This window comes from Nothoprocta perdicaria, unplaced genomic scaffold (assembly GCF_003342845.1).
Source record: "Nothoprocta perdicaria isolate Ctin4 unplaced genomic scaffold, notPer1 scaffold_3, whole genome shotgun sequence".
NCBI classification, from domain to species: domain Eukaryota; kingdom Metazoa; phylum Chordata; class Aves; order Tinamiformes; family Tinamidae; genus Nothoprocta; species Nothoprocta perdicaria.
The window spans coordinates 5,202,740-5,222,570 of NW_020455532.1; the positions used below are offsets into that span (position 1 = coordinate 5,202,740).

The following is a 19,831-nucleotide window of genomic DNA, read 5'->3' on the forward strand; positions in this document are numbered from 1 at the left end:
CGTCGCTGGGCTCCTTTATCCAACGATTCCATCGCTTGCTTTCAAATGGAGTGATAAAAACCACTGGAGAGGGTGGCGTGGAGCTTGCCAATAGAGAGAGAACCTGGCTTTAGAAACCTTGTCTTTGCAGTGAGTTTTAAATACCCTTGTTATTTACTATAAACTGTACCGGTCATAATTCTGCCAAGACATAAATATACAATAGGTACAAATATTAACAATACATTACAATTTTACAGAAGAGAATACTGTTTTCCTTAGAAATGTGTATCTTATTAGCTGCAAGGGAAGAAAAGGCTACAGTTTATCACAGCCATAGTTGCCAAAGAAACCATCCGCCTCGGATTTGTTTCTGCGTTGACTTGCACAGACAAATATTCCCCGGCATTTGACACACGGTATGTTCAGAAAGGGAATGTGCGTTCCGTTGGTTTTCTTTTCATCTTTTTGTTTTCTTCTTCTACCTTTAGAGACTCTCAAACCTTTCAGCAAGTGTGGATTTCACAGGAGACTCTCTCGTTTTTTTCTTTAAGTGTGCTTAGGTGAAGTTTCTAAGAAAAGGCACTGAGAAATCTACTGCAATAAGTGACTGCTGTTTTCCTTTGCTCAAGGCTAAAACTCAACCGATCCTTGCCTCCTGGTTAAGAAAACTGCACCCATTCCTTCCGCATATATATATATATTATATATATATTTATATATATATATATTAAAAATGACATTAATGGTGTAAAATACAAGCAAGAACAGACATCACACATACATAGTCCTTTCAGATATGACATCTACTGCAGCATTAGGTGAGTCTCTGTCAGCTTGCTTGGTACACGATACACAGTAAATTCACAGACCTGAATGCCAAATATCAGTGAGTGAACTGCACATTTTAGCTTGATGCAAGAGATATTGCATATTCTTTTCCCCTACTTCGGTGAGCTTTGGGAAATATGTATCAAASTATAAAATGAAATTGTCTTTCTAGTATCTATAGGATTTGGTGAGCATAATGTTTTCAAAGCACTGCCTTCCCTTTTGTAATGAGTACAGATTTGGTCTACCGTAACTTTATTTTAGAGTAGATTTCCCAGTGCTTACATTATATATATGTGTATTATGCAGACACACACATATATAGATACATACTTCATAGTCAGACTTTATTTCATTAAAATAAATTAAACATACTTCCTTTTTAACTGGGCACAAAATGAGAGCTACATCTTCATACACAAATAAGAAAGAAATGCTCTTCAAGCATATTATATGCTTAATTTAAAATTATTTGCTTTCTATAAGAAATCTATAGGACTTTGGCTATTCAGACTTAAAAGGTAGATTTTTCATGATACTTTTGAATTTGGCTTTCAAAAGTGACTCAATAAAATGCTACTTTAAAGTTAGGACTAAATAGATGATATAAGGTGTGTGTCATAAGTGATCACACAAGGCAGAGAGAGGGCCTTTGGTTACAAGGAGAGTTGCACCAGTTGATTATCGGTTAAAAAATGATAGAATTGTTGATCTATACATTTTTGTCAGTGCCATCTATAAACCAATTGGATGAAAGTGTGGTAAATACTACATTATATGGCTATATTTTAATGTATTCGCTTCTGTGACATGTAAAATATGACTTTTTCTCCACATGAAAGCATCAGCTCTAAAAATAGTTAACTTGGAAATCACTATTATTTACTTTATCAAAAAAATGTTCCCTGATTTTCTTATCTTTTTACATTTGTGCTGATGGCAGACATGAATGATCACTGAAACAGAGATTAYGTTAAGACTGTTCTCTTTAAATTTCTCATTGCCACTCTACGGCCTTGGAAGCCATAGAATAAATCAGTAATTAAAGCTTATCTGCTGGAAAGTCACTTTACTTTTTTTTTGTAATGACTCAATCTTAACTAGTATCTCAGCAATACGTCRGTTCCTCTAAGTACACTTGTATTTACTATGGCCAAATCCTAAAGTCCTTCACCAGGCAAAGAGCCCATTCCGATGAACGGTGGTTTTGGYTGAGTGAAGACGGAGCAAAAGCTGAGGAACCTCAGGAATTGGCCCTGCGTAAATACTCTGGAGAGTATAGTCTGCAAGCATAGATACCTTAACTTATTTCAAGTACCTCCCGTGTAACTCTTTGCGCGACATGAGGTCTCTTGCTGTCAGCAGGCTAATTCGTGAGGTTGTAGCTCAGTTCTTGCTCGTGCCTTACCCAGGGTTTTGCCTTTCGAGGAAGCAAGTACGACTTGCAAGGAAGTACCTCCATGGGCTGTGTCCCACCACGCGGGATCGGCTGAACAACCGCTGAGTTAATCCCAATGTGTGTACAGTATTGTGCCGAGGAGAGACCTAACAAAGCTATCGTCATACCCCAGAATAGCTCCTACAACATATATGTGCTTATTGCTTTTGTCCGTACATGCTGCATTCACTATTACTGATTACAGACAGAGTACTGTACAGCTTGGACGGACAGACATTTACATTCAGGACTAACCAACAGCTTTTTTTTTTTGTTGTTTTTTTTTTCTTTTTTTTTTATACAGTAGAAAGGAACAAAATGTAGCGGACTCGAGTGGCGTATGATCTTCCTCCAGCGTGTGCATCCTCTAGAGTCCCGTTTATTAGCACATTCCAAGACCTGTTGCATTTTTTTTTTTTTTTTTTTATACAGTAGAAAGGAACAAAATGTAGCGGACTCGAGTGGCGTATGATCTTCCTCCAGCGTGTGCATCCTCTAGAGTCCCGTTTATTAGCACATTCCAAGACCTGTTGCATGCAAATAGTTACACGCCCCGGCAGGTACTTAGAAATAGGTTAGGAAATGCTTATCAACAGAGTTATTTACAGTCGAGTTTTACAGTAGAAACAGATACAACATAAAATAATACCATCACAGTTATCACAGGACAGGTTGTGACTTGCTACGGGTGTGTAACAAATCACGGTCACGACAGGAGGCACAAATTAAAATAGTGCTTGGTTAAAGTGCTTGATTGTTACACTCTGCTATCCTACTCCAGCATTGCAACAACGACAACAGAAAGTCAACATAAAGTGCTTTTCCCCCCCAGTATTAAAAAACCAAAGACAAATTATTTCCTACACAATTTGACATAACTTTATTGAAACAATAATATCTTAAAAACCTAGGCTGGTGGCTGCTAGTTCTGTTCATTTAAAACGGTCAAATCTTAACTTTTGTTGTTGTTTTGCTTAAAAATGACTGGATGTTATTAAAACCTCAGGTCTGGTTCTGCTGCCTCTCGCGGGCGCGGGGCCCTGGCGTGCGGCGCCCCACAAGCTGAACAGCAGCCCTGCAAGGGAGAGCAGAGCCAGGCCCGCGGCAGGCGACTAAAGAACCCCTCGTTTTGCATATTTTTGTGTAACACTTGCATATCTTTCACCGCACCGCTCGGGGTGCAAAAAGCTTCAGACCGACCCGTTCCTCTCCTAGGCCGAGATGGTGGCTGGCGCCTACAGCCAGAGCGCGGGCGGGAAGGAGGCGCCCCCGGAGCTGGCCCGGCCCTCAGCACTGCCCGCAGGGACCGGCCGCAGCGCGCGGGACACGCCGCCAGGCCCCAAGCCTCCCGCGGGCCCGGGACGAGGACAAGAGCTCCGCGTTCACCCTGGAGAGGACAGAGCTCTCCTTCCAGCCCCGCTCCCCCCGGCCCCGGGAAGTGGCTCCGGCTGCRTTGCCTCCGGAGATTCCTGCTTCTGCATGGCTCATTCCCACCTTCCCAGCGTGGGCTGTGCGTCCCTGAGGGCTGCACACAGGCCCCAGGGTAGCTATCGATTTTAGCAGAGGGTAAGTGCAAGTTTCACTACGTCCTAGGGGATGTTTGGAGTTAGATACAAGTGGTGCAACTCACCCTGCTGATATTTCAAAAGAAAATGTCAGGTCCTACAGGATATTGTATTGTTAAATACACACAGAGCATTTTAATAATTGGTTTCTCTAGACCACTATTTGTTTTAAACGGTTTTCACTTGGATTTTCCAAAAATGCATGTGTTCCCTGTTACCTTTAGACACAATATCCATCAGAGAAAGCTGTAAATGGGGAACAGCTGCCCTGAAGCAGTGAGCACTGTGGTTTTGATAGCTTTATACCAACCCCAGCAATTTATTCCAGAGTTCAAATCTGGCTGCCTTGGCATCCTTTATGGAACTAATGCAAACTGGATGTTAATATTTCCAAAAGGAGCTCTAGTGTTCAAGGGGAATGGATGGATAGTTGGTCACATTGGCTTCACTGGACAACATGAAAGGAGATCAATGTGTGGTCATGATTTGCAATCCTTTTTTTTCTGACCGATGTTTGTAGCGCTTGGGTTGCGCAACGTCTTTAGAGTTGTTTCAGAGAAGGACATTTTCACACACCCACACTGGACCTCCCCTCAGACTTAGAAACAGGTGGCTCGTTTCAGCCAAGTTCATGCCATGCAGAAGCTCTTTTTGTGTTGACTGTAAAGACATTCCTTTAAGCTCTCAGTAAGTTCTTTTGGAGCATGTCTCAGATGCTTTGATCATGTGTGTTAGCATGTCCTCCCCCACCTGGTAATACATGGACTTCTGGGGAAATGTGATTTTCTAGTCTGACAGTCTCCTGATTGCCCTGGGTTCTTCCAGTGATACCTTCCATAGAGTAAATGCAGTTTTGCCCTATCAGCTTAGGAGAAGTGGGTAAAGCAGCAGCTTCTAGATGGTTCTTCTCTGTTCTATAAACATTGTCCTTTTGCTTTAGATAACCACTGTTTGTAACATACTTAGGACTCACATTTCCTGGGGGACATCCAGGAGGACTTGAATCGTAAAGGAGTTGACCTTCATCATCTGTGTCAGCATCTATATATTTATGTATACCAGCATCATGGAAGTTGAAAGCTACCGCTGCCTGCTGCTCTGGTGACTTTGGGGGTGTTCTAGCACTCGCAGTTGTGTAGATGGAGGTTTCTGGACTCATTAGCGATCTGTCAGAGAGTAAGGAAGTATCTGTGGCAGCAGCAGCAGCTCCCCTGCTCTTGAGAGAGTCTGGATATATTCTGAGTACATTTGATGCTGGTACTAATGTGCTGGTGTCCTCCTCCATGAAGTTGACTTTCAGAGACCTTAGCTTTAAAGGGTTACTGGACTTTGTGGAGCTTTTGGGACTTTCTATGAAAAAAGCAGAACGGTGGCTGCCTTCAGAGCTCGGATTTAATTCCACAAATCTGGCACCACTCCCCTCTGGCCTGCTCTGCTCCTGAATCACATTGATACCACTCTTGCAGGGAATGGTAGCAAGTGGGCTGTGGGAAAACCTCCCGGAGTCTGGGAACTCTGCAGCACAGCTTATGAAGCTGTCGATACTTGACATGCTCCTCATGTCAATGATCCCATCAGCGCGAGTGGTCAGCAAGGGCACCATAGGGCCAGGAAGGGTSTCCATTTCTAACTCTTCCTTTTGTTTTCCAGGCTGACTCGACTCTTTAGTATTAAGATTTGGCTGTGACTGAGTCTTTGCCATTTTGTTATACATGTCCTCTAGCTGTTGGACGTTCAGGTGTTGGGGACTTGAAGAGGATCTGGCTTTTTCTGGAGATCCTTGTTCTTTAGTTTCAAAAGATTTACTAGAGCTAGTTTCAGAGAGTGTTCTCTTGGTCCATTTCCACTTGTTRGGAGATAAATGATTGTCCTGAACTTTATCCTTTTTGGCTGCACTTTCTCCATTCTTTTCAACCACAATGTCCATAAGTTCTATACTGCGAGCAAAAGCATCCTTCATGTTCATGGAGACGATACTGCCATTCCTTTTTGCTCTTTCAAGAGCTTCCCTGCGCTTAATGGCTTTCTCCTGCCTCTTCTGCTCTTTGTAGAACTCAGAGAAATTATTGACAATAATGGGGATTGGAAGAGCAATCACCAGCACACCAGCGATGCAGCACAGTCCTCCTACTATTTTACCTAAAAGTGTTTTGGGGTAGATGTCTCCATAGCCTACTGTTGTCATAGTGATTGTTGCCCACCAGAAAGAAGCTGGGATGCTCTTGAATTTCGTGTCATCCTCATCCTTTTCTGCAAAAAACACCAAACTGGAAAAGATCATAATGCCCATGGCCAAAAACAAGATGAGTAATCCAAGCTCATTATAACTCCTCCTCAGTGTAAACCCCAAGGATTGTAAACCYGTTGAGTGGCGGGCAAGCTTTAGAATCCGGAGTATTCTCATAATCCGAAAGATTTGGACCACTCTTCGTACATTTTGGAACTGAAGTACACTTTTGTTGGATTCTGTGAGGAAGATAGTGACATAATATGGTAAGATAGCTAGCAAATCAATAGCATTCAATGGGCCTTTGAAAAACTTCCATTTCTTAGGCGAGGATAGGAACCGCAAGAGGTATTCCATTGTAAACCATGCAATGCACACGGCTTCCACATGGGCGAGCTGGGGATTATCCGTGGTCTGCCCAAATTCATCCATGCCTTGTAGTTCAGGAAGTGTGTTAAGGGACAAGGCAATTGTAGATAGTACAATAAACATGATGGAAATGATTGCCAAAATCTGGAAAGGAAAGAGAAAACAGTGAGTTCATCTCCTAGTGTATTACACTATCATTATCATTAGCACATGGTTGTATTTCCACTTAAGCATTTCAAGGCTAGCTCTGCTCTTAGCTACATAGAAGTCAGATAACGAATGCACCCTGAAGGGATTTAATTTTGAAAACTGTTTTCAAATATATCAGCTGTAGAAAGGAGGTAAAGCATCTGCTTCAACTTGGCCATGTTCATCTCTATGTATTCAGGGAGGCTGTGCCAAGCAGCTGGGATTCCAGGAGGGCTGGGAGACAGTTCACTGCGGGAGCTTTTGATTAACTACTAATTAGGTGCCCAGAGTCCATCTGGACAACGGGCCCTGAAATCTAAGCAAGCAGGAACGCAGTTGTGAATGCAAGACTCATACACAGTGATGACCTCCACTTAATGCATGGTTACATCTATAATTACAGGTACCCGTGGCTAATTATGGAGATATGTATACGATTCTACTCCATATAAGCGCACAAGTAATGCACATGTTTTGAATGACCGCTCTCTACTTTGAAACCTGGTTGTTGTGAAGGACGCAAAAACTTCTCCAAGCTTTCTAAAACACTTTGAATTTTGAGCTAGTGGGACTGCACAGCCACCCCGGCCCCTCACCACAACCAGGGGAAAGAGAAAACCCTTAGACAAACAGGTCAGGTCCAACTACCTGTCAGAAACCTGCTYTTGGGATGAAGACCGCAACAAGAAGAGAAGGGTCTGTGGTCAGCAGACTATCAGAAACCTCTCTAAAAAAGATATAAATCTGATCAGCTCCTGGACCCCTGACCACACAGAGGTGAAAAGAATACAATGCCAGAGTATTAGTGTGTTTGCAGCTTGTAGATGGTGTAGGCAGGCTGTCCTTCCACACCTGCTGCAGAGAGATTTTAATATTAACTAGATTCACTTTACTCTTTCTTAGATAAAATCTTCTAAGTTTTTTTAGGGTGAGGAAGGCTGACAGACAACTTTTTTTCTCCTGGTGAATTCTTTCTCTAACTCATTAAAAGGGTAGAAATATACCTAGTTTCTTAGGTTACTGTCAAAGTACAGAAACGATTCCAAAATGCTCGTATACGTGACTAATGCTTTTATGTATTTATGGTGCTTTAAGCTGGCTTCTTATGGTGGCTTTTCTTCTGCTTGAATAAAAAAACCAACATAAAGTCAATAGAAGCCTGTGTGCGAGATGGCTAAATGCACCATTAAGCAATTATGAAACCCATAACAAGACTTTTACATCATGAATTGCAGATCTGACCAGCTCTCTGTCCGCTTCCTTCCTTGTCTATAYTACCAGATTTTAGATTTCTTCGCTATGACATCTCTTAGCCAACCTCACCCTGCCAGAACACAATTATCATCATCTGGGGCATTGCAGTAAGAGACTAGCATGATTTCTTTTCAGCCAAATCCAGCACAGATATCTTAACYATCAGGATATATCTCCCTAAATGGACAGTCACTAGAACAAGCTGTGTAAGCCTTGCCGGGGTAGGAGAAATATCCAGATGCTATTTCCTTTGGAAACCCCACAGCCTTCTGTGGTAGAGCCTTGCCTCTTCTGCAAAGGCTGAAAGGTAGAAGTGTTCAGCAAAGCTTGGAAGCTTTACTTGAATTGTGTTAATATAAAAAGCCTAAGCTATGTTTTTAAAAGAAAAGTCAGCACATATGCCTTCAAAAAATCAAAATTTCAATTTGAAATTTTCATTTCAGAAAGTGTTTTAAAATCCACTTCCCCCCCCCAAAAAAAAACTCCTTCCAAATCAATTTATTAAAAATATTATCCTTTCAGCTCACTAAAAAACTACTACATAACTCTGATTCAATTCATTCATAACACTGTGGACCTAGCAATTTAATCTGAAGAATGAAACTTGACTAGAAACAAAAATCAGCTTCATTAAACCATTTAAACCTTTTCGTGGCTTATGCATTTAAGTGACTGAATGAAGAGGTGAAAAATGAAGCAAAGCTCACAGAGATATTTTGATCCAGAACCAAAAACTACTTTGCTTAAAAAAGACCCTAGTGATAGAGGTGCCAGGGGGGCGCGTGTGCCTGAGTAGGGGAGGAAGTGATGACAGTGGAGCCACGCAATCCACAACGTGCCCCGACACYAACAAACTCACCACAAGCTTTTGCCACTTTGAGACTTGCTGAGACTATGGTTTCTCAGCTGAACWAGCTAGAGGAGCTGTAGGAAAACCTGGGGTTCCTACAAGAAAAATAGGAAGAATCCTAGGATGAGGCAGAAAGGGAAGCAGGGAAGAGCGTGTGAACTCCAGTTTCAAATTCTTGAGACTAAAATGGAAGTGGCTTATGCTGAAGCCAAGCAAAATTTAGCTGCTAGTTGATGTTTATTTTTTAAAGTAATTCTCTTGAGACCAAACAAATACCACTGACAAGCAGGGAACTTGATTGACGTTCTTAGAAGACTCCTTTTGCTGTGATTTTTTACTACTCAAGATTTCTGAAGGTTTGGGATGTTTTCAGTGGTAATTTCCAATTGGGTTTTATCGCTGCCTGCTATACAGTGAAGGGCTTACATGTAGACCTAGATGTACCTAGTGTGTTTCATCTCCCTCACTCTCAATGTAAATATTAACACTCCATCTTTATTCAGTGGATGGCATCCAGCAGCAGTAATTGGTGTCAAACCTTCTGTTTCTTTTGATATACTTTTCAGCTTTGAAGATCAAGGCAATGCCAGATGAACATAAATTTGAGAACTAGGAGATCTGAGAGTAAAATTTGTTTTTRGTTTAGCAGATCTGGCCATGGAGCTGAGCAATAAAAAACAAGAGACATTTATCATTTCTCCTGCAAGTGGCAGCAAGATGTCACCTGTGCTCCTAAGACACAGGTTTCCCCCCTTTTTGATCTACTGCAATCATTTATCTTGAGGAAGCTCATCAATCTATGAAAAACTTCTAAATATGGGTTGATGGTTCTCAGGTAGTTGGAAAGCGTAAACACCAAGGAGGTGATGCATCTCCAGAGGGGTTATGAAGGACTTTTCTCCTTCTCATGCCTCATCCTGGTAGCATCCATCATCCCAGAAAAACACCAAGCTGCAAATTCCACCCAACTGTGGTTGCTATCCACCATTAGTGGAAAATTCAGTGGCACAGGGCTGTATCCCAGCAYGTGCATAATCTGATGGGACGTCAGGTTATGGAAATCACTACCTGTCTAATAGGGTTTCCCATCACAGCCACACTGAGTCTCTTCTTTGGCAGCATTTRTGTTTTCAGAGCACAGCTTGAAACCTGATTAAGTGCTAAGATGGCAACGGGTCTGGACTGGCCATCAGCCACGGTGGACTTGGCTGCCAGAGGCAGCAGGGAAGGTAAGGCAAATTTGGGAAGTGCTGTCAATGATGCAACACAGGAAGCTGAAGGAAAGGCATTTACACCACCAAGAATGCCTAGAGATGTCTGTGCTGCAGGGAGTCTTTTCAGTGAATTCCTAATGTTCTCTCATTTCTTTCCAAGCTTGACACAGGCCACATCAATAGCAGAGACAGGAAAGGAATTGTGTTCTTCCAACACCACATGCCTGAGAGCTAATCCATACTGTCCTTGCACAGGGAGTCATGCACAGGGAGTCATCACAGAAGAGCCCCAAAGGCCAAGTCTTGCTGGAAAGGTGTCACAACACCAGGCAACCTGAACAGCTCATAAACTTGATAAGGCTTGACACTAATCTTTCCCAACATGATTTTCAGACCATTTSCTCCGAGAGACTGGAGGAATGAAGCTGTATAGACCTCTGTTCTTTGTTTCCATACCTGCTCTTATATTTTACCTGTGTCGACACACCGTAAATTGTGTAATTCCTTATTGGTTTCTTTGCTAATCGTCTTGCAGAAGCCATTGAATGGGCTCCTAATGACAGCACTGGCTTGTAGTGCACATTTCAGTATGCATAGGCAGGCTTCCAGAAAAAAACTTCTCCACTAAACTGACTGTTTTGCAGAGTTTTTTGTTTCATTTTTATTGAGCAAATCTCTGGATTTCTGCTGTGATTCCTTTGTGGAAGCTAAATAACCTGAGGGCAGGCAGGGCAAGCTTTTGAATGAATTTTAAGCAGTTGCCTCCAAGTGATTAGTATGACTGCACATATGGGCTGGTTATTACACATGCAAATGAGACAAGCAAGCTGATTRCATGAGTAAGCACACTCAGCTTGTGTGCAACTGCAGATCCCCAAAGTAGAATGGGCAAACCAGGTTTGCAAGACACCAACTTTCCATCCCTTCAAAGCTAGGCGAGCAACATCTGGCACTTATTTTAAAGTACTCTGCTGCCCAGAGCCTGATTCTGCTGGCTGGGTGAGAGTGGTCCCAGGAATTCAGCACATGGTCCTTCGGGTTGGCAAGGACCATGCTCATCCTTAGAGGGAAAAGGGCTCCCATAAAGATGACAATTTCCTCAGGAATTTCCTGTCTTCCTTGAACTTGCAGTGACAGAAGTTTGTGGGTAGCAAAATTGGGCACGCCACCTTCTAGACAGAACAGAGTTGGGTAAGTTTTAGGCATCAGGGACTAACCCAGCAATTGGATTGGGTGGTATTTATTGCTTGATTATGCATTCTTATTATTGCTAGAGACCAAGGCCAAAGCATAAGACTTGAAATTTTCAAAGCCATTAAAATTAATGAGAATTTGCTGTCCAAATCCCATAGATGGCTATAAAATCTCGGGGTAAGCATCTGAGATCTTTTTGCTCATGGCAACATGCCCTATACTTTTTCTGTTTTCATAGTCAGCAATGAAGCTGAGGTAGCAAGGAGAAGAGGTGGTGTGTGGGAGAGAGTAGGAGGCTGTTTGAATATAGATCCAATATTCTTGGAAATACRATGAGGAAATTGTTATGTAATCAAGAAGTTCAATAATGGTTCGTCTAATGCACTTTTTTAGCTCCATCAAGGCCTGAAGAATAAACTTGGCATCAGGGCCAGGTTTCATTCATACGCTCCATTTACTAAGGATTTTTCCTGCAATCCTCCTATGTCCCCAAGCAAGCAATATACTTGAAGTCAGATTGCCCAGCTCCATCCTGCTGCATCTATGCCAATCTCTGCCTCTCCAGGCTCTGGGGAATACAGAGCACAGTGTATGTTGAGTAATATCCCACATGCTCTGCAGTGCAGAAACAGGAGGAGAGTTCCCTCGTCTCCCGTGCTTCAGTTCCATACAGGGATCATTTCTCACGCTCACAACAGTTACACGTTTGTAATGTTGATTGATGAGCACTTGTTTTARGAAAGCCCTTTTCACTAGAAAATGCCCACATATTTATAAACTGAAAACATTCATAGAAAACAGTCAGTTCTGATGAATGTCCTGTTCCTGACCATTTGCCTTGCAGAATKCTTTCCTAGAAGGGATTGAGATCATAAGGAGATGTAGCACTTGCTTCTTGGATGAAGATAAGGCCAAACTTGCAGATGGGGTGGCGARGGAAACAAGAGAACTTCGCTTAGCTTTTCAGCATGGCAGAATATTAAGATACAATAGACAACTGTGAGTTCTTAACCAAATCTTCAAGTCCTGTTGATTTCTGTGAAATAAAACCCCATGATTAAGAACTTTCCTGATCTGGCAGTTTGCACACCGTGTCTATGCATAGCCTCAGCAGGGCCCTTGGGACCTGCCTGCACCATGAGGTCTGTGTTCTGGACGGGCAGGTCCCGTCACACAGGCAGCTCTCTCAGCCCTACAGCAACAGTGACTGTATCCGCACCCTGCACGAGCTCGCACCCTTTTACTCACCTATAAGCACTGCAGAGTACAAAAACTTTAAAAAGAAAGCCAAGAGATGACCATTTATATTCTCCTTTGGAAATGTCCAGGCTCTTAGTTTTGTCATTGTCTGGCAGAGCCTAGATTGAACATTGGTTAATTATTTGATTTCAATTATAGCTGTAAGGAATTTATCTATTGGAAGAGTAAGATTCTTTGGTTTAAAGGAGAGTACAAGGATCTTGATGATTTTATGTCAATGACTCCTTTACCTTAAGGCATCCCAGAGAGCTGCTGTCACTGCTGCTGCTGACTCAAAGTTAAAGTAGCCAGAAAAGCAGCCTTTAAGCATGTTTGCCTGCAAATTCCTTAATGTTGCTAAAAACATGTTTAGATGTCACAGAGTTATCAAGTCCCCTAAATTATAAATGATGTCTGTCTTCCTTGGCTGTAAAGCTCAGATGCAAATGGTATGCAGAGGAAGAAGAAAATGATAGATGAATGAAAATACTGAAAAGACAGATTTCAAAGGCACATGCTGTCAATAGACATCAATACAGTGGTAGTGCTCAGGAAAGGATGAGACAGAAGCATCTGTCCTGTTTCTTCTACTTAAGCGTGGGGAAAATCAGAAAAAACAAACACATGGTAAATGGAAGCTGAATTTTCCCTTTCCCCCCATCTTGATTTGCGTTCTGTCCAGGAAGACACTGTTTGGTAAAACAACTTTTATGCCAGAAGTAATCAGCATATATATATTTGCATATATCATTGTTAGATGTTAATCAAGTTAGAGACGGTTGCTCCATGTCTTGCCCAGAGGAGTTCTGAAAATCTCCAAGGAAGGAGTTTCCCCAAACAGAAGATGAGAGGATTTCACCACCTATTCTTTCCCTGAGACACCTAAAAAGTCTAACCCAGGAAAAACCCCAAGGACAACACAGAGAATATATCATCTGTTCTTAAACACTCAGTGGTCACTGCAGGAAGTCAAGTCCCCTGACTTTCCTCAGATACATTTAATTAGTAAAATAGTATTTCTTTTCTGATCCCTTGTATTATTTCATCTTTTCATATGCACTTAGTTTCCTACTTTCTTCTTCCTGCCTTAGTTTTCCTCATTCCTCACCTATCCAGGTTACTGTTTTATCCCACATTCTTCCTCAGTGGTCCTGCCAGGATCCACCATATGAGGGTGCTAGACCCCCAGATCTGATTCTAACTAAAACACAGGAAATCAACAAAGCCCGTCAGAATTAGTCTTCAAAGCAAGTAGGGACAGATGGTGGATGTGATGACCTATTGAGGTCCCTTCTAGCCTATATTATTCAGGGGCTCCAAGAGCAGGAGTGTTCTAGGATATCTGCTGTAGCAAGCAGGATACTGAAAGATGGCTTTTCCTGCCAAAACACTCAAACCAGCTGAAATACAAGAGGAAAACRGTGGAGGAGCAACTGGAGATATGTGCTGGAGGCAGATCAGTGTGGCTGGCAGCTGTCTCAGCATTAGAGCAGTCTCTAATCAGGTTTTTTGCTGACACTGCAGCAAACCATTAGCTGTGACCAAGGTCCGATTCCAGGCCACCTTCCCAGACAAAAATCAGTGCAGGTTGGGGCTGACCTTCCAGGTAGAGCTGCTTTCCCTGCTATCTACAGAGTAGCCCGTAAGTTTGAGTTCAGGCCTCCTGATAAAAAAAGTAAAAATATCAATCTTTGGCAGGACCAGGTCCTGGGAAGATCGCTCTTCTCAATGCTTTTCTGACATGACACCACACCAGAGAAAGGCAGAACTTGTCGAAGACTCCTCCTGTCCAAAGCAGCTTGCTCAGCCTCAGACACCACTTACAGGGGACGCAGAGTTTAAAGGCTTGGCATTGTGCGGAGCAGTTGTGGGAGACTTTTTTCCTATGGTCAAATCCAATCAGCAATGTGCCAAGATAGCTTGAAATCAACTAAATGTAATTAAGCAAAAGCTATTAGCTTGATTGCTAAACAAGTCTTCCTCCCATGAATGTGCATGAGAATAATTGATATCAACTCTTTTCAAATTTGAGGTACATTATAATTCACAGGACTAATGTGGAAGTTTTGGAGGAGTAGCCAGATGCACTGGCGCTTTCTCGCCAAAGGTGCTATGAGCTTTTCTGCAGGGAGGTAGACGGAGCTGCTGACACCCTACTAGGGTACCACATGGCAAGGAAATTAGAGCAGCACTTAAGGAATGTTTTGTCTGCAGAAACGATGACCTGCTTAGCATTCGCCCCCAACCTCGGTGTATGTTAGGAGAAACGACAAGTCTAGTTACCAACATCAATCACATACATAAATACATAGGGAATCCTGGCAGGAAGAGAAAAATTCCATGGGTTCAAAACAAAAGGTAAGACCCTGTACTTATTAAACAATGATACCCAGGCACTAGCCCTGGCTGTTTTCAGCTGGCAACTAAAAGGCTGCTCGCCGCTATGCCTTGCAAGTACCCTGCAAAAGGGTGATTATTAGAGGTCCTTCTGTTCTCCTGAGCAGTGTCTCTGCTCTGCGATCCTGACGCACATCTATGTGCTCAGTGGGCAGAGCTGGAACCAGACAGAAAGACTTTGATGTCCATCCCTGGATACATTTCCACACATGGAGATCCTTTCCTCCTAAGGCTGGGCTCCCAGTGCCTTCTTCTACTTATGGTAGATCACAAACCCTTTGTTGGGGCATCAGTACAATGCAAAAAGGGTTTTAATCTCAAGCACAGATGTTTCTTGTCTTTGTAAGCACTAAATACTGGGTTAGACAGTACATATTTAATAACTACGGATAACTGCATACAAACCAAAAAAATAAAAAATAAACAGCTGAGAACCTAATCCTTGGCAATTAATCATTCACCTTTGTATGAGGCCTTAGCAAAAAAGCAAATAGAAATAGGAGATACAGAATCTGTTTGAAAGCAATACAAAAAAAAAATATTCTACATCATTATTTCAACTAGAGAGTTTGATCTTAGTTCAGTAAAACAACTTGGACACCTTTGAGCTAAAAATACACAAGATGAACCCAAACTCCCCAAGACACATGCTTACTTTTTTCTTTGTGAAACTCTTTATTGAGCTCTGAAAAGCCTCAAATTCTTTCAAGCATCAGCTGGCAACCTGGAACCACTCATTATTCCCAGAAAAGGACACCTTCCATGCTGGATAACCTCTGACTTTCTGATCATTTCAAAAACTTGTTTCATATCCTTCCAATTTTCATTACATCCCAGCCTATTCCTAACAGATAAAGTAGAGGTGCATTAATGCAGAGAACTTACTTTTTTTTTTTTTTTTTTTTTTTTTTTTTTTTTTTTTTGTAACCTTCTGCAATATTTAGGAAGCCTGAGAAGGGAACTGAGCAAAAAGAACAAGAAGCAAGACAAAGGACCTTATACTTTTCCTTGGTCTTCACAGCTGTTCTGTTGAATTTGTGCCCTTCACCCTGATAAAAGCCACCTGCCACTCTCTGAAGGATACAGGTGTCCTGACTTTTAGGGAATGCACAGAGGAGAGGAGCAGAGCAAGGGAGGAGGAAGCAAATTTTGCCAGAAAGGGCAGATGAATGGCACCTGGGGGTGCATAGCTTTGCAATGCATGTGCAGAACAGTAAAGGTCAACCTCTGCAGTTAAGAGGAAATGATACATTTCACTAGACTTTAGAGAATTTATTTTGCCTTTTTTGTTTGGGCTTTCCAAGTTAATACTGAATGATACCATACTGTATACAGCCTGGCAGGAATTACTCATGTCATGAATGTACTTGAAAGGCTGAGCCTCCTTGAGCTCTTAAATTTGAGCTGATTTGACTGTCTTATTATCATAGCAGTGGATTTTGGAATAGCCAAGTTGAACCCTGCTTGAACTTGCTGGCTACATTAGCACTGTGTTTCCATCTGCTCCCCACCTCCATACATGAATAATAAAATCCAATATCACTTTTTTTTTTTTTTTTTTTTAATACTATTAGGGCCTCCTAGTAACTGCTCCCTAAACAAACACAGGCTAATATAGCATGTTGGGGGGAGAACAGTCCTGAAGAGCCTGATTTTGCTTTGCCAAAGAGAGGACTTGTCATTTGAGGGCCACGTGCGGTTTCGACGTCCTGGGAAACTCGGTGTTTTCTGTTCAACATGTGCTGCCTTTATCTCAACATCAGCTGGACTGCGAGCATGACAGCTCCGGGGTTTGCAAAACACATACCAAGTGTCAGCTGGGGCCAGGCCATGCTTTTTTTTTTTTTTCCCCTCTATTCTCCTGAAATTTCATTACAGTTCAGCTGAACAGTCCTCATCTTGGCCCACTGCTCTCTTGAATGTTTTCATTTCAGAGCAAGGCTCTGGCTGATTGACTCATACTCGGCTCCCCAGCCACTCCAGCAAAGCAGCGCTAACGCTGTCTGTATGCTCTGATTTTGAGTGAAAGCCCTGGTCTGTATACTCTGATTTTGAAAGCTCTGCTTGGCCAGCAAAAACAAACCATTCCCTGGGGCCGCGCGGAGGCTGCACGGTGTGTAACCGCTGCTGCGAGGGTTCCCTTAGCACAGGCACCAGCCCCTTCCTCTCTGTGGTTGCAGCCTGTGAGACTGGCACCATCCCGCACACAAGCAGCCCTGTGTGTCCGTTCGGCAACAGATAAAGCTCTGGCTACAGTCAGGTTGCATTATCCCTAACGAGCCCTGGCAGATGCTCCAGCACCCTGCTCTTCTGGCAGGGCAAGCTGGTAAGATCCCACCTTCCAGAGCGCCGCGCTTAACTCCTTCCACGTTCATCACTTGCTGATGGCACGTGGCACGAAAGAGCCCAAATATTTACTGCTAAAAATGTGGGTAGAAGGCAGAGTCTTTGGCCATTTTACACAGTGCAACACAAAGAATCTATAACGGGGAGACTGGAAGATCAAAAACAAAGTGCCTGTTTATGAAATAATTCTGCTTTATGGAGCTGCCCTTCCTGCAGCTGAATGGGCATTTTTCTTTTTTTCTCTCWCTCTCTTCCTTCTCTCTCGATTGATTGCTCTCTGCCACAGGGTATATTGACTTCAAAAGCCTCATTTTCTGGTTCCTGAACTGCTCACCTTCCCCGGGCTCGCTGCAGCTCCCGGAGGTCCCCTCAGTATCCCAACATGATTCAAACATTTCGTCCTGACCTCAGCCACCTCCTGCACCCACCCCATCACGCAGAGAGCCCCTTTGAACCACACAGATCATTTTGGACACGTGCATTTTAAAAACCCAGTAACAGGAGATGATTTGATTATTTCAATGTTAGTAGAAACAAAGTGGAACAAAACACTTYCTAGCTTGGTTTCAAAAACCCCAGTTTGGCAAGGGGCGTTTGTGTCCCAGCCCTGGGCTCGTCTTGCTGCACTCTGGCATCCCAGAACCAGCAGCTCTGCTGCGCTCCCAGCTTTTGCTGCAGGTTAATCTGAGGGTTGCAAGCCGCAGTGTGCAATTTGTGTGAAAACTGCAGACTACTCCTGATACGGGTGTCTCGGAAGGGTTTCCACCTGGATGCGAAATTCCCAGGCTGTGGCTTGTCACATTGGCGGGCAGCAAGGGGAGGCGGCACCGCGGTGCGCGCCGAGCCCCGCGCAGTSCTCCTCGCACTGCTCTGCACTCTGTCCTTTGCTGGGTAACTGCGGGGAACAGGTTCGGTGGTAAAAGTGACAGTGACAGGATTAAATGAACCCCAACAAAAATCTCAATAAATGTAATTAAAATTAAAAAAAAAATCTGATAGAAGCATGAAAATAAGGAAAAATAGGTTTGTTCCACACCCTTCTACAGCAGCTTCTCTGGATTTTGCAATGTTTGTGTGTCAGGTTCTTGCTCATCTCCTATTTATCTCTGTGCGTGGCAATGTGCCTGGAGAGGAGCTGCAACCATGGAGGCTCCCAGAAATTCAGCAGAAATTCCTCCCTTTGGAAGGGCCCTGCTCCCCCTGGTGTTTTGCTGCCACCCTATTTACAATATCCRGTATACTTGGCATGAACCTGAGAAGAGAAGGCACAGCTCCTATCCAAAGTGTCAAACCCAGCCTCTCCTTCAGCTTTAGCTATTGCTCCAAAACCCAGTTAAAGCACGGAGCTTCCAAAGACTCCTGTTCCCAGTGGGAGAGAGCAAATGATGGAGAGATGAGGAGCAGGATGGAGGCAGCGCCTCCCGCTCTGCGATGCTTCSCTGCGCCATGGGCAGGTCCAAGGCTCTGACAGTTTACCTCTCCTCTCCCTAAAACAAAACAGCTCTCAAAAATTGCTAAAATATTACAAACACAAACAGCAGCAAAGCAGCAGGGTCGCTTTGTCAAAGTGACAGCAAAGGCTTCTTTTCCCCAGGCTGCTGGCAGCGTGGTCCGAGAGCCGCAACCGCTCCAGGAGGGGTTTGGACCCCTCCTGCCACGACCAATATGCTGCTGTTGCAGCCTGAGCAGAGCTTGATTAAACCCACTGTTTTTATGTGTTATTATGTGCAATGGATCTCTTAATCTGTCTTTCTAAATCCTCCTCCTCTCTCTGCACCAAGCAACACTTCCCAATAAATTGTGCTCCTGGCAAGGGACACAGTTCCGAGGAAAGGCAAGTGGGCAGGAGGTGCCTTTTGTAGAGCTCCCCCAGTTCTCCCAAGACATTTCCTGCTGTTTGGGTGCTCAGAGCAGCTCAATCTGGACTTTGTAATCCCCAGGGTCGCTGTTCACAGAAAACATCCTCCACAGCCAATGCACGAAGATAGGGAAAAAGTGGGAGAAATGGCAAATTCCACGGGAAGAGCAGAGGCAGTCAGAGAGAAAGGTGCTGCTGTTAAAAGGGATCTATCAACCAAAAGTCACATCTGCCAGCTCTGTGTGCTTGCACAGTGGTGTGTGCAGCTGGTTCAAACCTGGGCACCAGCCGATGCTATTTGGGGGATGAAAGCCAGACGCTCGCCGTCACCACCGCAGTGTTCTTGGCTTTGCTGCCGTTTCGTTGTTTTATTATTCTGAAGAAAAGCAGTCTGCCGGAGCGCTCTTTTCCTGGCAAGTGAGTAGCGGCATGCGCAGCCRGTGAGCGGGCGCCGGGGACACGGGCGCTCCGACGCGCGCGCCRTGCCGCCTGCTCCGGGCGGACGAGGTGTGGAAGGGATTTCCCTCCCCGCAGAGCTCGGCTCTGGGGGTGCTCAGGGTACATCCCTCCATGCCCCCATCCAGCCAGACCACAGCAAAACTCAAGGAATATATGGGCACACACATGAAAACACCGTCTCCCACCGTTTGCCTCMAAGACTTGGTTGAAAACTAGGGCTAGGGTGAGGGTTAGGAGAGGGAGAAAGCTTAGAGCTCAATGGGAAGAGGAGCTAGAAGATGTAGCTGTAACCAGATCGCTTCTGGGATGCAGCACACGATGCAGCACTGGGCCTCTTGGCCTCCAGAGCCACTTTTGAGGCACAAAAAGCCACAGCCCTCCCCTTTGGGGTCTTACCCCAAGCCTTTGTGTGGGCAGGCGCA

At 43.8% G+C, this 19,831-nt stretch overlaps 1 protein-coding gene and 1 long non-coding RNA gene across 2 annotated transcripts in view; both read right to left on the bottom strand.

Moving 5' to 3' along the window:
• Window positions 1-2,177: 2,177 nt before the first annotated feature.
• LOC112949662 lies at window positions 2,178-3,267 on the bottom strand. Its single transcript, XR_003249846.1, has 2 exons — window positions 2,776-3,267; window positions 2,178-2,647 (listed from the first exon to the last, which is right to left on the bottom strand). It is a non-coding gene; the product is annotated as an uncharacterized LOC112949662 (long non-coding RNA).
• Window positions 3,268-3,811: 544 nt separating this feature from the next.
• Window positions 3,812-19,831, bottom strand: part of KCNB1 (potassium voltage-gated channel subfamily B member 1) — a 108,596-nt gene continuing 92,576 nt past the window's right edge. The window contains exon 2 of the mRNA XM_026042208.1: window positions 3,812-6,553. Within this exon, the coding sequence (XP_025897993.1) occupies window positions 4,523-6,553 (2,031 nt within the window). The 3' untranslated portion in view covers window positions 3,812-4,522. The remainder of the gene's footprint in view (window positions 6,554-19,831) is intronic.